The sequence below is a fragment of the Oryzias latipes genome, chromosome 11, assembly GCF_053564925.1.
Source record: "Oryzias latipes strain Hd-rR chromosome 11, Olatipes_Hd-rR_3.1".
Taxonomy (NCBI): Eukaryota; Metazoa; Chordata; class Actinopteri; order Beloniformes; family Adrianichthyidae; genus Oryzias; species Oryzias latipes.
This window is the reverse complement of record NC_136247.1, coordinates 21,509,199-21,526,319: the sequence shown is the minus strand read 5'-3', so window position 1 is coordinate 21,526,319 and position 17,121 is coordinate 21,509,199. Positions and strand designations below refer to the sequence as shown.

The following is a 17,121-nucleotide window of genomic DNA, read 5'->3' as shown; positions in this document are numbered from 1 at the left end:
TATTGCATTTTAAACAAAAAAAGACCCTTATTTTAACTTTTTTTCAGATTCATGTTATTTTTTTAAAAGGTTTTTGCAGTCTCTTCAGATAACTACATGATCAGAAATTTGATGTTTTCCATTTCTATAACCTTTGATTGTGTGGAGCCAGCTTTTACCATTATGAACTCTATTTGGTTTGGTCATTATCTTAATCCTGAAACAGAACAGAAAATAGCTTCTTTTTATTAGTCATCAGAACCTAATTTTTCTATTCCCAAATTGGCAAAAATGTTTAAGACTGTGAACACACACTGAGTAATCCAAGAACTCAGAACTGCTATTTTTAATGTAATGATAACAACAGTGTTATTTACTAGGGTATATTTAAATTTCTTTAATGTTTATTAATATACAATCACTGACCACTTAATTAGCTAGACCTTGCTAGTACCGGGTTGGACCCCCTTTTGCATTCAGAACTGCCTTAATCCTTGGTGTCATGGATTCGTCAAGGTACTGGAAAGATTCCTCACAGAGTTTGGTTCATTGACATGACAGCATCACACATTTGCTGCAGATTTGTCGGCTGCACATCCATGATGACAATCTCCTGTTTCATCACATCCCAAAAGTGATCTACTGGGTTGAGATCTGGTGACTGTGGAGGCCATTTGAGTCCAGTGAACTTGTTGTCATGTTCCAGAAACCAGTCTGAGATGATTCCAACTTCACAACATGGCACCTTATTCTGCTGGAAGTAGCCATCAGAAGATGGTACACTGTGGTCAGAAAGGGATGGACATGGCCACCAACAAGACTCAGGTAGGCTGTGAGAACCATGCTCAATTGGTACTTTGATGACCCTGTGTGAATTGTTGCCTCAGTTTCCCTGTTCTTAGCTGACAGGAACAGCACCCAATGTGGTTTTCTGCTACTGTAGCCCATCTGCATCAAGGGTGGACGTGCCGTGTGTTCAGAGATGCTCTTATCAGTTGTAACCAGTGGTTCTTTGAGTCACTATTGCTTTTCTATCAGCTGGAACCAGTCTATCCATTCTCCTCTGACCTGTAGCATCAACAAGGCATTTCTGTCCACAGAAATTCAGCTTACTGAATACTTTCTCTTTGTCAGACCATTCTCTGTAAACCCTAGAGATGGTTGTGGGTGAAAATCCCAATAGATATGCAGTTTCTGAAAGATTTAGACCATTCCATCTGGCACCAACAAGCATGCCACATGCAAAGTCACAAAATCATGTTTCTTCTTCATTCAGATGCCAAGTTTGAACAGCAGCAGAGCATCTTGACCATGTCTACATTCCTTAATGAGTTGAGTTGCTGCCATGTGATTGGCTGATTAGAAATTTAAATTAGCGAGAAGTGTGAAGATGTGTATTTAATAAAGTGGCCAGTGACTGTAAAATAACATTTCATTTTTTAACTGCAGTTTTACAGTGTGTCTTAGTTAATGTCGTCTTGATGCCGTTATGGAAGGCTTGTCTTACTTTCTGCAAAACAAAAAAAGTCTCTTGTGTTCTAGTGAGGGCAGGTTACTGGCAATAATGGTGGTGTTTAAGGGATTTAATTTGTAACGGTAGAAAGACTTTGAAAAGACTTAAAACAAGGGTCAGTAATGCTGTTGAACCAAGTAGGTTGGGTACTTCTATTAATTTTACCTGATGGAGAGAAATGATTCCAGTCTGCCCAAAGAATTGGGAAAGGAGGTGACATTAGCAAGGCTGTGTGGGAGGATCTAAAGTAAACTAAGGTAACTCTGGGAGTTTTTCTTGTGTGAGGAACCTGTTTTCAGGTGATTAAGAGTAAGTTCTCCACACATACCCCTCTCAGTGAATGTAAGTAAAAGTTATATGTAATGAAAAACAATCTCATACACATACAGAATCTAATGTAATACGTTAGCAGAGAAATGTATTTATGAATTTTGAAGGTCTTAACAAATGGTGTGCTAGCTGGTATGTTGTCTATAACTTCAAACATGACGATTGTGTAAGCAAATACCCACCTCTCTCACTGCCTGCAGCACCCTTTCACGTAATCACCATCATACGATCTACATGTGTTGCTGCTTGTCACCCACAACTTTTAGCCATCTGATTCTCTCTCTCATGCACTGGCCTTCATTCATGCTCTTGCCACATTCTGGATTCTACGCTTCCTGGCTTTCGACCATGAATTTGTGCCTCCTCCTTGTTTGTACCTTTATTGGATCTTTTGGCCTTCTGGAGTTGAGAATTGTTCATGTATCAGTTTGGAGTCGGAACAGAGTTTTTGTCCTGGACAATGGGTCATTTCCTCCTTAAACTTAAAGTTTCTGTTCTTTTATCTGACTTTCAACCGTCTGAAGATTCTTGGGTGAACATCTTCTCTATTAGATATTACAGGAACTACTAGATACTTTCTGTAATAGCCACGGATCGAAAGAACGCTGAAAAAATTGCCTTATGCAATTTTATTTATCTAGAGATAGTTAGCATTGAATTCTTTTTACCATTCCCAAGCAGCATGCATTATTGGGATTCTAGGTAATGTTTCACATCCAGATAGTGAAAACGATTAAATTAGGCAATCTAAAATTTATAAGAAGGAAGGACTTTTTTTTAACCCCTTAGAACCGGAGCTTTAGCTCCAGTGTTTTACCTTATTTCAAGTGGCATAACTCTTTAACCGTTCAGACAATTAACAGTTCAAAGCAGATTCTGAAGCGGAGAAAAGCTGCTTTGAACTGACTTGCAACATTTTACAGCAGTGAAGTGCTCATGCAGTTGATGTAAATCTGCTGATTTTGTCATGGAGAAATGTGGCTTTGTACTGTTGTGCAGTACTTTAAGTTAGCAAAATGTTGCATATCTGGAATATAACAAAGTGTTGTTTTCTCCGTGTCAGAATCAGCTGATTCATGTTGATCCCATGAACAGATAAAGATCAAAGAGTGTATGTTATTTAGGTGTCGCTAGTTACATATCTAGTGTTAAAATTATGAGACAAAAACCTAATAAAAAATACTTAGTAGTTACTACAAGCACAATGCAAAGTCAGTAAATTATTAACAAGTGGATAACTGCTATTTTGGAAATAAACTGTGACTCTAGAATATGATGAAATCGAGGGAGGTTCACTCATACAACTTTACAAAGTCTATGTCTGGAACAAAAATATGTTTAAATATTCATCCAGGTAAGATAAAGCTTTCATATTCATCAAGTCTAGAGACAAACCTCATGCACATCTTTAAAAAAGAAAATACTTTCAGAGTTTATTCAAGTTACTGTGAACAATACAATCTCAACAAAACACAGGCCTCTAACCAGCAGTGATCAGACCAGAGAAATGAAGAAACTGGCTTGTGTGATTGTGTGGGCATGAACGATTCTGTGTGAATGCACGGCCCATTTTAATCATGGTATCCATAATTATCATTTTCTTGTTAATGGGTCTGACCTTTTAATCATCATTTTGCCTAGTTACTGTTGTATTGACGTGCTCATATGTTTTTCCATGTGTGTGTGTGTGTGTGTGTGTGTGTGTGAGGGAGCAAAGAGAAAGACTGAATGTAAAAAGCTGAGACAAAGAAAGTGAGAAAATGAGACAGAAGAGGTAATTCAGTTTAACTAGTGGGGTGATTGCAGACCATGAATCTTCTTCACCAACATGCACACATTCATAAAACCCAATCTTGTGAGTGCATGTGAATATAGTCTTTCATTTTTTAAACCAAAAAATCCCAATTTCCCTAATTAACTTGAAATACATTTGCATTTTCTTTCCGCATCTGTCTGTCCAAACTCCACTTCCACTTCGCCAGAAGAAACAATAATTGCAAGACAAGTGCTGAAATCTCATGGCCAGTCTGTTTTAGTCTATTCAGCTCCACTACTCCCCCCTGTAATTAAGTCTGTACGGCTATTTAAGCGCTAAAAACCGCCAGATTGTTTGAAAAGGTAAATTAGTGTAGCTGACTGATATGAAAATGCGCAAGTTAAACCGATACACCATGGTACGTTCCCCATAATGCAAGAATTGCTTTTCTTCACTCCACTAAGTATCAAGATAATGTTTCTCATCTTTCTGTAACACAGACCTCCTGTTTATCCAGCGATACATTAATAAACAACAGCAAATTTTGCCTTCTAGACCAGCATTAGCAGTATTTACATACACTTGATACAAAAAATGAAGACTAACTACATGTGTTTTATGTTAACCCATAAGTCCACCCAGTCTTACAAAACTATGCCATCCACCTCTGCATACCATCAAGTTGAGCTTTTTTAGCTTTGTACATGTTAACAAGTGCTAGCACAATATGCAATTCTATTATTTGACACTAAAAAGGTTCCTCTTACCATCAGCCAACAGGTAACTGCCAATTAAAGCAACGGCTTATAGCCATCCGCAAATGTAAGTTATAATATAATCAAAATAACTAATTTAAATCTTTTTTTTTGTACTTGTCCTGTCAACATGCTGAGCAGCAGATGAGAGCTGAAGGCCTATGGTGTTGGACAGATTGCACCGTTACAATAGGGGGTTATACATCTTCTGACACAGAAGGGGTATATTTGTAAAAAACCCTTTTGTGATTCAGGCTAAACTTTATTTATATATATATATATATATATATATATATATATATATATATATATATATATATATATATATATATATATATATATATATATATATATATATAACAAAAGAAAGGGGAAACAAAAGGGAAAAAATGAAATAGAAGGATGATTGTGGGGAAAAAGAGGGAGGGATAGAATCATACAACAACAAGTTGCCGGACGTTTTATCATTGTTGCTGTCAGCCAGGTGTAAATGTTAATCTAAAAGGGGCTGGGTTTGTCCACACACACACCCTAATGTTTCAAACATGATGTTACGGTCGGTGCTTGAGGGCTGAGGCCTGCATCCCGATAGGGGAGAGCTTTAAGCCATAATATCATAAAGGGATGCCATTACACAGCATCCTGGAGAATGAGTCGGACAATAATTACTGGTAATTATAACTCTCTGGTCCCTGTTGTTGTGCTTGCTCTGTGCTGTCTGGCCCGAAGCTGATAGCTGTCTACCATGGAATAAAATGCCACAAAGCCTGAATTCTAGATAAACCACTTTTGCATCAAATGTATTAATATTGAATCTGTAGACATGAGTTAGCAAAGTCAGTAACTGTTGTAAAAGGAACTTAAGACAATGTTTAAAAAAAAAACTCCCTTAGTGTTGCAAATTAAATTATTTAAAGCACACCGAATAACATTAAACCAGTAAATTGATCTATAAACAGCATCCATCTTCCTATTTTTATTCCTTGCTTCTTTTATAAAAAGAAACATCTGTTTCATGGACAAATCCTAATAGTCAAAATATTTCCATCAAAACTGTTGAGATCATCTAAACTCTGTGTGCACAGTGTACTGCAGAGGCTAAATTATTAACCTACCACAGAACCAGAACATCTCTTTTTACCATGCAGCACATCTCCACCACAAATGCTTGGTTGAAAAACCTCCGAAGACCTTATTTACTTCTTTTAAGGTCAGGTTTTTGTAGGAATATTTATACTCCTAGATGAGCGTAAAGTAATTGACAGAAGTAATTGTAAATGTGTCAACATCATGTAAAAGGTTTTTTAAGGTTGTACATATCTGAACAGGACTTTTTAACTATCCCTTCTGCTATCCTAGGCACTTTAACATTGGGAGTTGGGTCATCTAGACCCACTGGACAGTGCGCTGAACCTTTTTTCTTCAATGATTTGTGATCTTCATGGATTACATGAAATCTTTCCACCTTAATCCACTTTTGTCATGGTAGGGAGAACATGTCAATGTAAGGGTGAGGTCATCTAAGATAGCACAAGGGGTATTGGTCATTTTTGAATATCATATTTTGATTTCAAGATTTCTTTATAAAAAAGGTAAAAACTCTGGAACAAACTAGAGAGTCAGAGTTTGGAGAACAAGTTTCTCCCAGCTGCTTCTACTAAATCTTTACACTTACATGACTTTTTGATTTGAAAGTTAATTTTCACTGTCCACATATGTTGCCAAGTTTCTCCTGCCCACAGACCCAGAGCAAACATTCAGACATGAATTCAATTCATTCTCGTTCTAGCCCCCCTCTGGTCTGCTGAGGCTCTTCTTGTGTTTTTTTTATTTAAACTTGCTGTGTGTTTAAGTTTTACTATTGTCCACAGTCCCTGTTTTTGTCCCTAATAAATGCCTTTGGCAAACACCTGTTACTTAAAAATGCCTATGTAGATGTATCTGCTGACATCCAGTGTCAGAAAGGGCTTTTGGTTATGCACCCCTGTTTTTGAGACAGAAAATATGGCTTTTGTTTGGACTAACAACATTGCTCACTGCTCACAATCATGCTTGCCTATGAGAAAGGGTATAGTGACGTGAAAACTGCTAAAGAAAAAATGCTGGCCTTAACCAGCTCCATTTTAGAACTGGTCTTTCTCCTGATTCATATGGAACTAGAAACAGGAAACATGACCATCCTCCACTATGGTGGGCACTAATTACTGTTTCCATTAGGGGTGTAATGATTCATTTTAACAATGATTCGATTCATATAATAATTTGTGGTTTCTGATACAATTCATAGTCCATTTTGGTTCAGTTAGAACGATCTGATTCACTGACCTAAAATCCTGTTTTATTCAAAGATTCAACCAGTGTGACTCTGAGATAAAAATCTGGGTACTGAACAGTGAAGGTGAAGTTTTCCAAATTCCTTCTTAGCCTTTCAAGTGAATTAAGTGTAAATTAAATACGTGTACAAACAAACATGTAACAATAATTAAGTCAAATGCATTCACATTTTAGTTTCATAAAGTTCCTCCCACTGTTGTTTTTCCTCATCAAAATAATCCAAAGGGAACATTATTAGAACATTCTACCTCACTGTGTGGTAGGACCAGTTGCAATTTTTTTTAATACAAAATGAAGAAAGAAAATGAAGGGATGTTAAAACTAGTTTTAACTTTGAATATTGTTTGAAAAAATATAGATAACATGAAACTAAAAAGTTAGTTAGCTGGAAAAGAGCCAATTGTAAAAACAAGATTTATTGATTTTTATTTTCATGTAATTTATCTAATATCACCAAGAGTCTATTTCAGTTTTTATTTTTATGACACTTGTAAGAAAAGGGGCAAGTGGCTCAAAAGACTCAATAAAAACATTTCTGACACATTTAAATGTTCTCTGATTATTTCCAATTTAATATGACAGCCCAATAATGACTTTGCCACTTAGAGGGCAACTAATCACGTTTCCTGGCACCTAATCTGGCAGCACACTGAATATTACGAGGTTGTTTTCAAACAATACTGCAAATTTGTCATTTACTTTAATACCTTAATTGATATTCAGTGTTTCTTTTTGTTAATTTGGATGCACAAAAACTCCTTCAAAAAATAAAATCCACCTAATTGTAAAGGATCAGAGAATGTTTTTTGACTAATTCACTGAGGTCTGTAAATTGGTCTAAAAACAATTTAAACTTGGACATAGGGTTTAAATAAAAATACAGTAAATTACTGTCCCTTACCTGGTTCTGAAGTTGGCAGGATGTGGGTGACCATCGTACAAGGAGAGGAAGTCATATTCTTCTTCTATTGCAAATGACAAGAAGATGAGTTGGATCCTACTCCCTTCCTCTCCAACAATGACCCAGGTACAATTCGCTCCATTGGGGTACCCATAGGGAAAGCCGGGCGATTCTATACTGCCATTTCGTCCTTTCAGTGTTCCCCCACAAGTGTAGATGAACCCTGTGAATAAAAAAAAATAAAAAAACAATTTTACTTATCACAACTTTTTTAATGAATACCTGCACAGATTGCTTGAGTTGATGGTAAATTGCTAGTGTACAATTTACGGTTTTCGTTCAGTTCACTTATTCAGTCAATGGTCACTACCAAAGCAAAGTTCCTGATGTTTGACACGTATTAACTTAATTCCACATACTTGAACTATATTGAAAATATGTGCTTTCAAATTTTTGCGGTGCACAAAGTCTTTAAATTGACCGAACATTGAGACTAGCTCCACCCCATTTCATTTGTTGTTAACGGAACAATAGTTTTAGCTGAAACTAGTTGTATCAAAACCAAAATGCAGAACATATTTAAAAAATATGTATATTGTTTAGTTGGACCACTTTTTTTTAGGCTGACCATGGATATAACCTCTGTCTTAAAGTCTGCCCCAGACAAAAATGGTCAGACAAGGTTTCATCTAAATTTCCTACAAAGCAGTTTTACAAATCTGCAGCTTTCTGGCTGCAATCACAACATAATCTTCCTACTGCACGCCCTCAGAGAAAGGGCAAGGGACAGGGACTGTTTCAGAGCAGCTCTGGTGGGACTTGGCCCTTTGGTTTGGGAGGGGAAGTCTGAATCCAGGTCCCCTTGCCAGTGAGTTGGACCAACTAACCGGAAAGAAAAGGGAAAAAAAAAATCAATCACTTTCTGAGCATTCACCTTAGCTCACTCTTTTTTTTTTCCTTCACAAAATTACAGGCTGGATATCCCTGTGATTTTTTTGTTAACTATGGCTTCATTATTGAGATATTTGATCTACATATTTACTTTCTCCCTGCAGAATTCTTTTTTTCTCCCTTTTTGGTTGCTTTTGCCAATTTATAAGTGAGGCTCCTTTCACAGTTTTACTCATTGTAAGCCCTCACATTATAGTGTCTACAAAATGTCTATGCTGTAAAGTTCATGTAATTGATCTTTTTGTTGTTCCAGTTTGAATCAGGATAAGTTATGTTTCTTTTGATGTCTTTTTATTTTTGGAAACACAGTTCAAATCCTTTATGTCTAGCATGTCTAACATGAAGGACCAGATAAAATTCAAATCCATTGCTTTAGAAAAGCGTGAGGATGCAGAGAGTATTTTATCGATCCCCAACAAAGGAACTTCTTACCTCTTTCATTACACAAGGAGCCACAGTGGCAATTAAGCTTATAAAAGAGAAACATTCATAATAGATTGGGTATTTTAGTCGTTTTTGTTAAGGACACCACCTCAGAGAAAAAAAACTCCACGCAATAACTTTTACTTGCTAGCTACCAAATAGAAAATGGTACAGAAAATACCTGTATATCCCAGTAATGTTTTGTGATGACGCTTTCTGAATAATCTAGATACAAGACACTAACAAACATTAGTAATGTATTTATGAGCCTCTATGACATTTAGAAGACATTCATTAGCATTTGTAGATGTCTTACTAATGCCTTATAAGTCGTCCTATGCCGCTTATAAAGGCATTTAATATCCATTTGTTAAGCCTTAATAAGACATTTATAAGACACTATAGATGTCTTACAAATGTCCTAAAGGTGTTAAAAATATTAAAAGACATTTATTAGCAGAGTTAGGTAATTTACAACTCTCTTGCAGGTCCTTACAGATTAGCACATGGCTTAATATTGTTAATAAATTGATTATAAGTGATTAACTCATATAATAACTGCTTTTGTAATGTTTTATTGTTTCATAATATAGTGCTGTAAACAGTAACAGACTAAGGCAAAAATGCCAGTAATTGTCCTCTATATGTCCTATTAAAGGTTAAAAACACATTACTTATGCTTGTTATTTGTTATAACTAGATTATTAAGGTATGTAATTGTAAAGTGTCACCGAAATAGAAGTGATTAAAAAAAACCTGAAGATTTAGATTGTGGCTTTCATGAAAGATGGCTGTATGGACAGAACATTGTCCAGGTGAATGAAACCATGTTTATGAAGTGACTGTAGTTTCATTTATTCAAAGACAAAAAATTAACTAAAAAACGTGAGGCAATGTGAAGGCCGTGTCAGACAGCCACTATGTACATTTTGCAGCAATGAAAATTGGTCATACATAAATTTGTGGAAAAAGTAAGAAAGGTTGTGGTCTTCATGTGAAATTGTCATAAATGTATCCCGAATGAACCACGTTAAAACCACGGAAAAGTAGGAACACGTAAATCAATGTAGAACATGAACTGTAATTATTGAGTTGTTTATATGCAATTCATTAGGGATTTGTGCGTCAATGACGTAATTTGAACATGATATGTTCATGATATGTATTTGAACATGATATGTTCAAATATCATACGCAATATAAAAGTTATATATCGGTGGTACATACGTGAAAAGTCTTTAGACATACATGGAACGGTCATGGAAAGCCACAAATTTGCATATGCATCTTGCAAAAAACATGCACAGTTGTGTGAGATTTACGTAATAATTGCGTATAGACTACGTTAAATACCTAATTCTCAACCGACCAGAAATTTTGAACAGCTCAAAATCGAATTCATGTAAAGACCTGTCGGCTGAAATTGTTTGGCGGTGTCAAGCAAACACAAGAAACACTTGCCAAACGCATGTATATCACGCATGTGCTGTGGTTCTGTGGGCGTACTTCCTCAGAGACTACTCAACACCTGCTCCTCATCATCACCTCACCTGCAGCTCATCAGCAAGACTATTTATTCTGGGATGGAACCTTCAGCCAATGCCAGAATGTTGTGCCCTATGAAATTTTGCCAGCCCACTAACTTGCCTTCCTGCCTGTCCGCAAACTCTGCCAGTCACTTCAGCTGCCAGTCTGGTCTCCACTCTTGTGCCTTGTAAAACTCTGCCAGCCTGCCTGTTTGCCCTCCTGCCTGTCTGTCTGTCTGTCTGCTGGCCTGCTCTCCTCTCCTCCATTCATCCCCTCTGCCTTGTGATAATAAACCAGATTGCCCCTTTAATTTTCGTGTCTGCGCTTGGAGTCTTCCAAACCCAACCATTTCCTAACACGCATGTATCACCAAAGACCAAAACTTTGTACGTAGAAAAATGCACAAGATGTACGTAGTGGCAAACAGCACAAACAAACACAAAGCAAGACTTAGTTAAACAAATAATTCATTTTACATGAAAGTCACCAGACTCCACAAAAAAAAGTAACACATAACAAAACACAGAAACCAATTTTCAATCCAATTTGTTACACCAGAGAACATTTACAGCCTAAAAATAACAGAAACAAAGTCACCATCCTCACAGTTTGATAGCTTTAAAATGGGGAGTACACTGGATCAAACAGCAGAATATTAGGGAGAGTTCAGAACAAACAAAGTCCACAGAAGGCTACACAAATCTGTCTCACTTGATTATTATTATCATTTCAGAAGGTCATAAAAATAAGTTAGAAACAGGAAAATGAAACAGATGGAAACAAATAAAAGCATCACAACAAGCTGACTCTGCAGCTCCCTGTTTGCTATTAGGATTTGTAATTGGAGTCCTTAACTTCTAATTGCTTTTAGTGTATGTTTTAAGTCCTTGAATCTCAAAGCCTTAATGATCTCTTCTCAGTGTAGAGCTCAAATCAGGAGGATCATCCCCCTGCCTTTCATGTTTATGAGCCTCATTATTTACTGTGGTACCTTGGGCCACAGGGACAACAGGAAGATCCTGCTGGATGCTTTTCAAATCAATTATCCAAGACAGAAACACAAACAAAAAAAACCCCAAAAAAACCCTGTGTGTATCCCTACAGTATGCGTGTGTGGAGGTGTCTCTGTGTGTTCAAACCTCATTACATATATATATATGGGATTTCCTGTGACGTCATTTCCGGGTGAGCTATTCCCAGTGCTAGTTGTGTGACTGCTGTCCTCTTGTTTGGCATTAGCCTTACTACTATTGCTTACTCTAAGGGTTATCTGGGTTAATATTCACATCTAGTACCTTTTATTAGCGAATTCACCACTCTTAAACCACTTGCTGTTCACTTTTCTCATTTTGCTAAATAAACCACTTCTCTTTACTTAAACACCGCTAGCCTTAGCTTAAAACCTGGCATGGCCACCACTCCTTCCGCCTCTCCTCCTCTCTCCTGCCCCATGTGCCATATGTTTAGTGATGATCCTGCCTCCTTTAGTGAAGATAGCGGTAGTTGTGTTAAGTGTAGTCTTGTGTTAGACTTGGAGGCCAGGCTGGAGCAGTTAGAAGCGCGGCTCCGCACAGTGGAAGCTAAGCCGGCTAGCCAGGTCGTTACTCGTAGCGCGGGCCGCGCTACCAGGGCTAACTTAGCTAGCACCCCAGCGCCCTCCCAACAGCTGGGAGACAGTCAGGGGTTTGTACCGGTTGGGAGGAAACATAGTGCTAAACGCAAAAACTTAGAGCACCCGAGACTCCACGTTAGTAATAGGTTCTCCCCCCTCAGCGACACACCCGCTGAACCCTCAACTCTGGTTATAGGCTCTTCTGAAGTTAGAAACGTGGAGCTCCCAGTGGCTACTGTCAGGTGTTATCCGGGGGCCAGAGTTGGTGACATCGAGGGGAACCTTAGGATGTTAGCTCAGAGTAAGTCCAGGTTCCGTCGAGTCGTGATTCACGCAGGCGGTAATGATGCCCGACGGAGACAGTCAGAGGTGGTTAAGTTAAACGTAACTTCGGTGTGTAAACTGGCTAAGACGATGTCCGACACTGTAATTTTCTCTGGTCCCCTGCCGAACTTAGTCAATGATGAAATGTACAGCCGCTTTTCATCATTTAACCGCTGGCTTTCTAGATGGTGCCCAGAAAACGGCGTTGGTTTTGTGGATAACTGGAGCGCGTTTTGGGGGAAGCCCGGTCTCATGCGGAGAGACGGCGTCCATCCCACCCGGGACGGTGCCGCTCTTCTTTCTAGAAACATTTCTGCTAGCCTTAGTCTGTTAACCTGACAATCCAGAGACGAGACCCGGGCGCAGAGCAGCAGTGTAAAACGCTCCTCTGAACCTCCCTTAGGGTTAGTGCTGGTGCAAAACCCATGCAGGGAAAGTCAAGCAGGTCCTAGCTTTAGCTTATGTGCTGAAAGACAAATGAAAGGAGCGCGTCTTAGAAACCTTAAAGTGACAGACAGCAGTACTCACAAGCAGAATTATGATGTAATTAAATGCGGTTTATTAAACATTCGATCCATTTCCTCCAAGTCCCTCTTAGTCAATGAGTTAATCATTGATAACAATCTTAGTCTTTTAGCCTTAACAGAAACTTGGCTCCATCAGGATGACTATGTTAGATTGAATGAAGCAACCCCCCCCACTTATGCTAACTATCAGAAATCCAGGATTTCAGGGAAAGGAGGTGGTTTGGCAGTAATATCACAGTCTAGCTTACTTCTCAGCCCTAAAGTTAAAAATGCTTATAATTCATTTGAAAGCATCATATTGTCTTTAAGTCACCCAAACAGGAAAACTCGAAAACCTGTTTTACTCATAATTATTTATCGCCCCCCCGGCCCATATTCAGAATTTTTAACTGAGTTTTCCGACTTCCTATCGACTATTGTCTTAGATTCTGATCAAACTATAATATTAGGGGATTTTAATATTCATGTTGATGACCCCAGTGACTGCCTAGGAAAGGCTTTTGCAGCTTTATTAGATGATGTTGGTTTCACCCAAAGTGTGAATGAACCCACTCACTGTCATAAGCACACCCTGGATCTTGTTCTAACCCATGGTATAGAGATCAGCCAGCTGAGTGTCCTTCCTCTTAACCCCATCATTTCTGATCACTTTCTGATTACCTTCCAGTTTACACTGGAACATCCTTCTGCCCCAGTGAATAAGAAACAACTTAGAAGAACCTTAACTGACCGTTCTGTGTCTGAGTTTAAACACACAGTTCAGCCAGTACTTAGTGATATTCTGAGAAAATACTCTGAGACCAGCTCCCATAGTATCAGTCCTAGTATAAATGACCACTTTGTTAATGATGCCTTACAAGCCCTCAGGAGTACACTCCATGTTGTTGCCCCCTTGAAACCTAAGTTCGTCAGACAAATACGAGTAGCACCGTGGTTTAACGCTGAAACTCGTTCTCTTAAACGAGAAACCCGTAAGTTGGAAAGAGAATGGCGCCGCTCCGGTTCAGAGCAGTCTCTGGATATCTGGAAACATAGCCTATTAAATTATAAAAAAGCTCTGCGTAGAGCTAGAAGCCAGTACTATTCAACCTTAATATCAGAGAATGGAAACAATCCAAGATTTCTTTTTAGCACTATAGCTAAATTAACTCGCAGTCAGAGCTCAGTAGAACCACATGTTCCTGTTTCTCTCAGCTCTGATGATTTTCTTACATTTTTCGATAGTAAAATCTCAAATATTAGACATAAGTTAAATCAAGTTATTCCTACTATCAGCCCAGAACAGGCTGAAGCGGTAGAAATGGAGGCATCCATAGAAACCTCTGTAACATTAGACTGCTTCACTGCTGTGGATCAAGCGGAAATAACATCAATTATTACGTCCTCCAAATCCTCAACGTGTCTGTTAGACCCAATTCCCACTAGACTTTTTAAAGAAACTTTTCCCCTAATTAATGATCCCATATTAACAATGATAAATGCCTCTCTGGAAACGGGTTACGTGCCACAGTCTTTTAAATATGCAGTTGTTAAACCTCTTCTGAAAAAGCCCAGTTTGGATCCTAGCATCTTGGCCAACTATAGACCGATATCAAACCTGCCCTTTATTTCTAAAATCCTAGAAAGAGTTGTAGTTAAGCAGCTTTACTGCCACCTACAGGACAACAGCCACTTTGAAGACTTTCAGTCGGGGTTTAGACCTCACCACAGTACGGAAACTGCACTAGTTAAAGTCTCTAATGACTTGTTATTGGCCTCAGAAAAGGGACTACTTTCTATTCTGGTCCTGTTGGACCTCAGTGCTGCCTTTGACACTATCGACCACGGTATTTTACTCCATAGATTAGAGCAGGACATAGGGATCAGAGGATCTGCTCTCCAGTGGTTTAAATCCTATCTGTCCGATAGATATCAGTTCGTTAATGTAAATGGCCATTCCTCTCAGTGCACTCGAGTCAACTATGGAGTCCCACAGGGCTCAGTCTTGGGACCGATCCTGTTTACGCTTTATATGTTACCCCTAGGAAACATAATCAGGAAACACAGCATTAATTTTCATTGTTATGCCGACGATACGCAGTTGTATTTATCCATGAAGCCTGACCAGAATGACCAGATAGAGAAACTGAACGCCTGCATCAGTGACATCAAGACCTGGATGACAATTAATTACCTCCTCTTGAACCCAGAAAAAACTGAGGTCATTATACTTGGTCCTAAAAACCTCAGAGATGCTCTGTCTGCTCAGATAGTCTCCCTGGATGGTATAAGTATAGCCCCCAATTCCACAGTTAGAAACCTTGGGGTTTTACTTGACCAGGATTTATCATTTAAGGCTCACATATCTCAGGCGTGTAGAACTGCCTTTTTTCACCTGCGGAATATTGCTAAGATCAGAAATATACTTTCTAAGAGTGATGCTGAAAAACTCATCCATGCATTTGTTACGTCGAGGCTGGATTACTGTAACTCCTTGTTAGCAGCGTGTCCTAAGAGTTCCTTAAGAAGTCTCCAGCTTGTTCAGAACGCAGCAGCTAGATTGTTAGCTGGAACTAGCAGAAGAGATCACATCACTCCTGTGTTAGTTTCACTCCATTGGCTCCCAGTTGATTCTAGAATTAAGTTCAAGATCCTCCTGTTAACCTATAAGGCCTTACATGGAATGGCCCCGTCCTATATTAAGGACCTCATAGTCCCTTACCAACCAATCAGAACACTTCGCTCGCAAAATGCAGGACTGCTTGTGGTTCCTAGAATTAGTAAAAGTACGGTTGGAGGTAGAGCGTTTAGCCACCAAGCCCCTGCCTTATGGAATAAACTCCCAGCTCATGTAAGAGAGGCCGACTCAGTTTCTACATTCAAAGCTAGACTGAAAACATTCCTCTTTGGACAGGCTTATTGTCAGACTAGTTAGTATTCAGAGATTATTTAACTTAATGTTAGTTTGTTTAAATTAAACTTAATAATAACTATTTCTTTTAAAAGGCTGCTAGAAGTTGAAGCTGGGGTTACTATGGTGCACTGGGGTTCTGTCCTCTTTCCTTTTTTACTTCTACCCTTCCTCTCCTCTATTCTTGATCATAATTTATCATTTAGTTCTCCATGCCTCTGTTTGGTGCAGTGCGATTCATGTATTGTCCCTCTTTTCCTCTCCCCTCCTGGGGAGTGGGAGTGCTTCCAGACTCCAGTTGGCTCATCCGTGCTCCTGTTCCTGACCGTTTACCTCGCCTTTGCTCCTGCTCCTACACCTGGCTGTGGATCCTGCCTCTGGCTCATCTCTGGCTCGTCTCTGCCCTGTACCTGACCGAGTCCCTCGTCTCTGCTCCTGCTCCTACACCTGGCTGTGGTTCCTGTCTCCGGCTCGACTCGCGCCTTTGACTGTCCCCACAACCACGGCTGGATGAAGCTCGTCTGCTGGACTTTTATATATGTAGTTGTAGATTTAGATAAGTTAATTCTTCTCTAAGAGTTCTGGTAAATCGCCTGTCCGTCCTGGGGGAGGATCCCTCCTTCATGTGGGCACCCCTGAGGTTTCTTCGTTTTTTCCGGAATCCGGTTTTTTTGGGAGTTTTTCCTTACCGCGAAGGGGGGTCTAAGGGCAGGGATGCCAGTATAGCTTAGTCAGTTTGTTAGTTCATTTTAGTATTTTTCTATTGAACTCTTTGTATTCGTGATCCTTTTGATTTCATGTTTTACTTCGAAGCCCATCGAGACGACTGTTGTTGTGATTTTGGGCTATACAAATAAAATTGAATTGAATTGAATTGAATTAGCCAGGACAATTCTGTGACCATCACTATGACATATATAATGACCAATGGCAGGCTGGTCTTCAATTAAGACGGTTATCTCAATTCCCTTAACAGCTAATAAGAGAGGGCTTGTTGAGAGAACACGATGGGCAAACAGAGCTGGGTCAGAGGGTAGCACAGATGTGTCAGCCTACTCGGTAAAACCTTTGGAGGTGTTTTAGTTCAAGCAAAGAAAAAGAAAGCTTAAAAAAGGACTTATAATTGGTAAATACAACTTTTTTACTTTCGTTGTTTTCAATTTTCTATCTTAATCTAAAGAAATTCTGTCAAGTGACTGATCTCTTTTATAATTCTTTTTTTTTTTATTCTTTTTTTTTAATGCCAGATACACAATAAATATAAGGAACACCGTCTACTCTCAAATTTATGTCATATAT

General features: G+C 38.8%; 1 protein-coding gene across 9 annotated transcripts in view; it reads right to left on the bottom strand.

Moving 5' to 3' along the window:
• The window catches only part of csmd3b (CUB and Sushi multiple domains 3b), a 478,594-nt gene that overhangs the window by 371,016 nt on the left and 90,457 nt on the right, over positions 1-17,121 (bottom strand). For all 9 annotated transcript variants that reach the window (XM_078954985.1, XM_078954986.1, XM_078954981.1 and 6 more), the window contains exon 2: positions 7,569-7,791. In XM_078954985.1, coding sequence (XP_078811111.1) covers positions 7,569-7,791 — 223 coding nt within the window. The remainder of the gene's footprint in view (positions 1-7,568; positions 7,792-17,121) is intronic.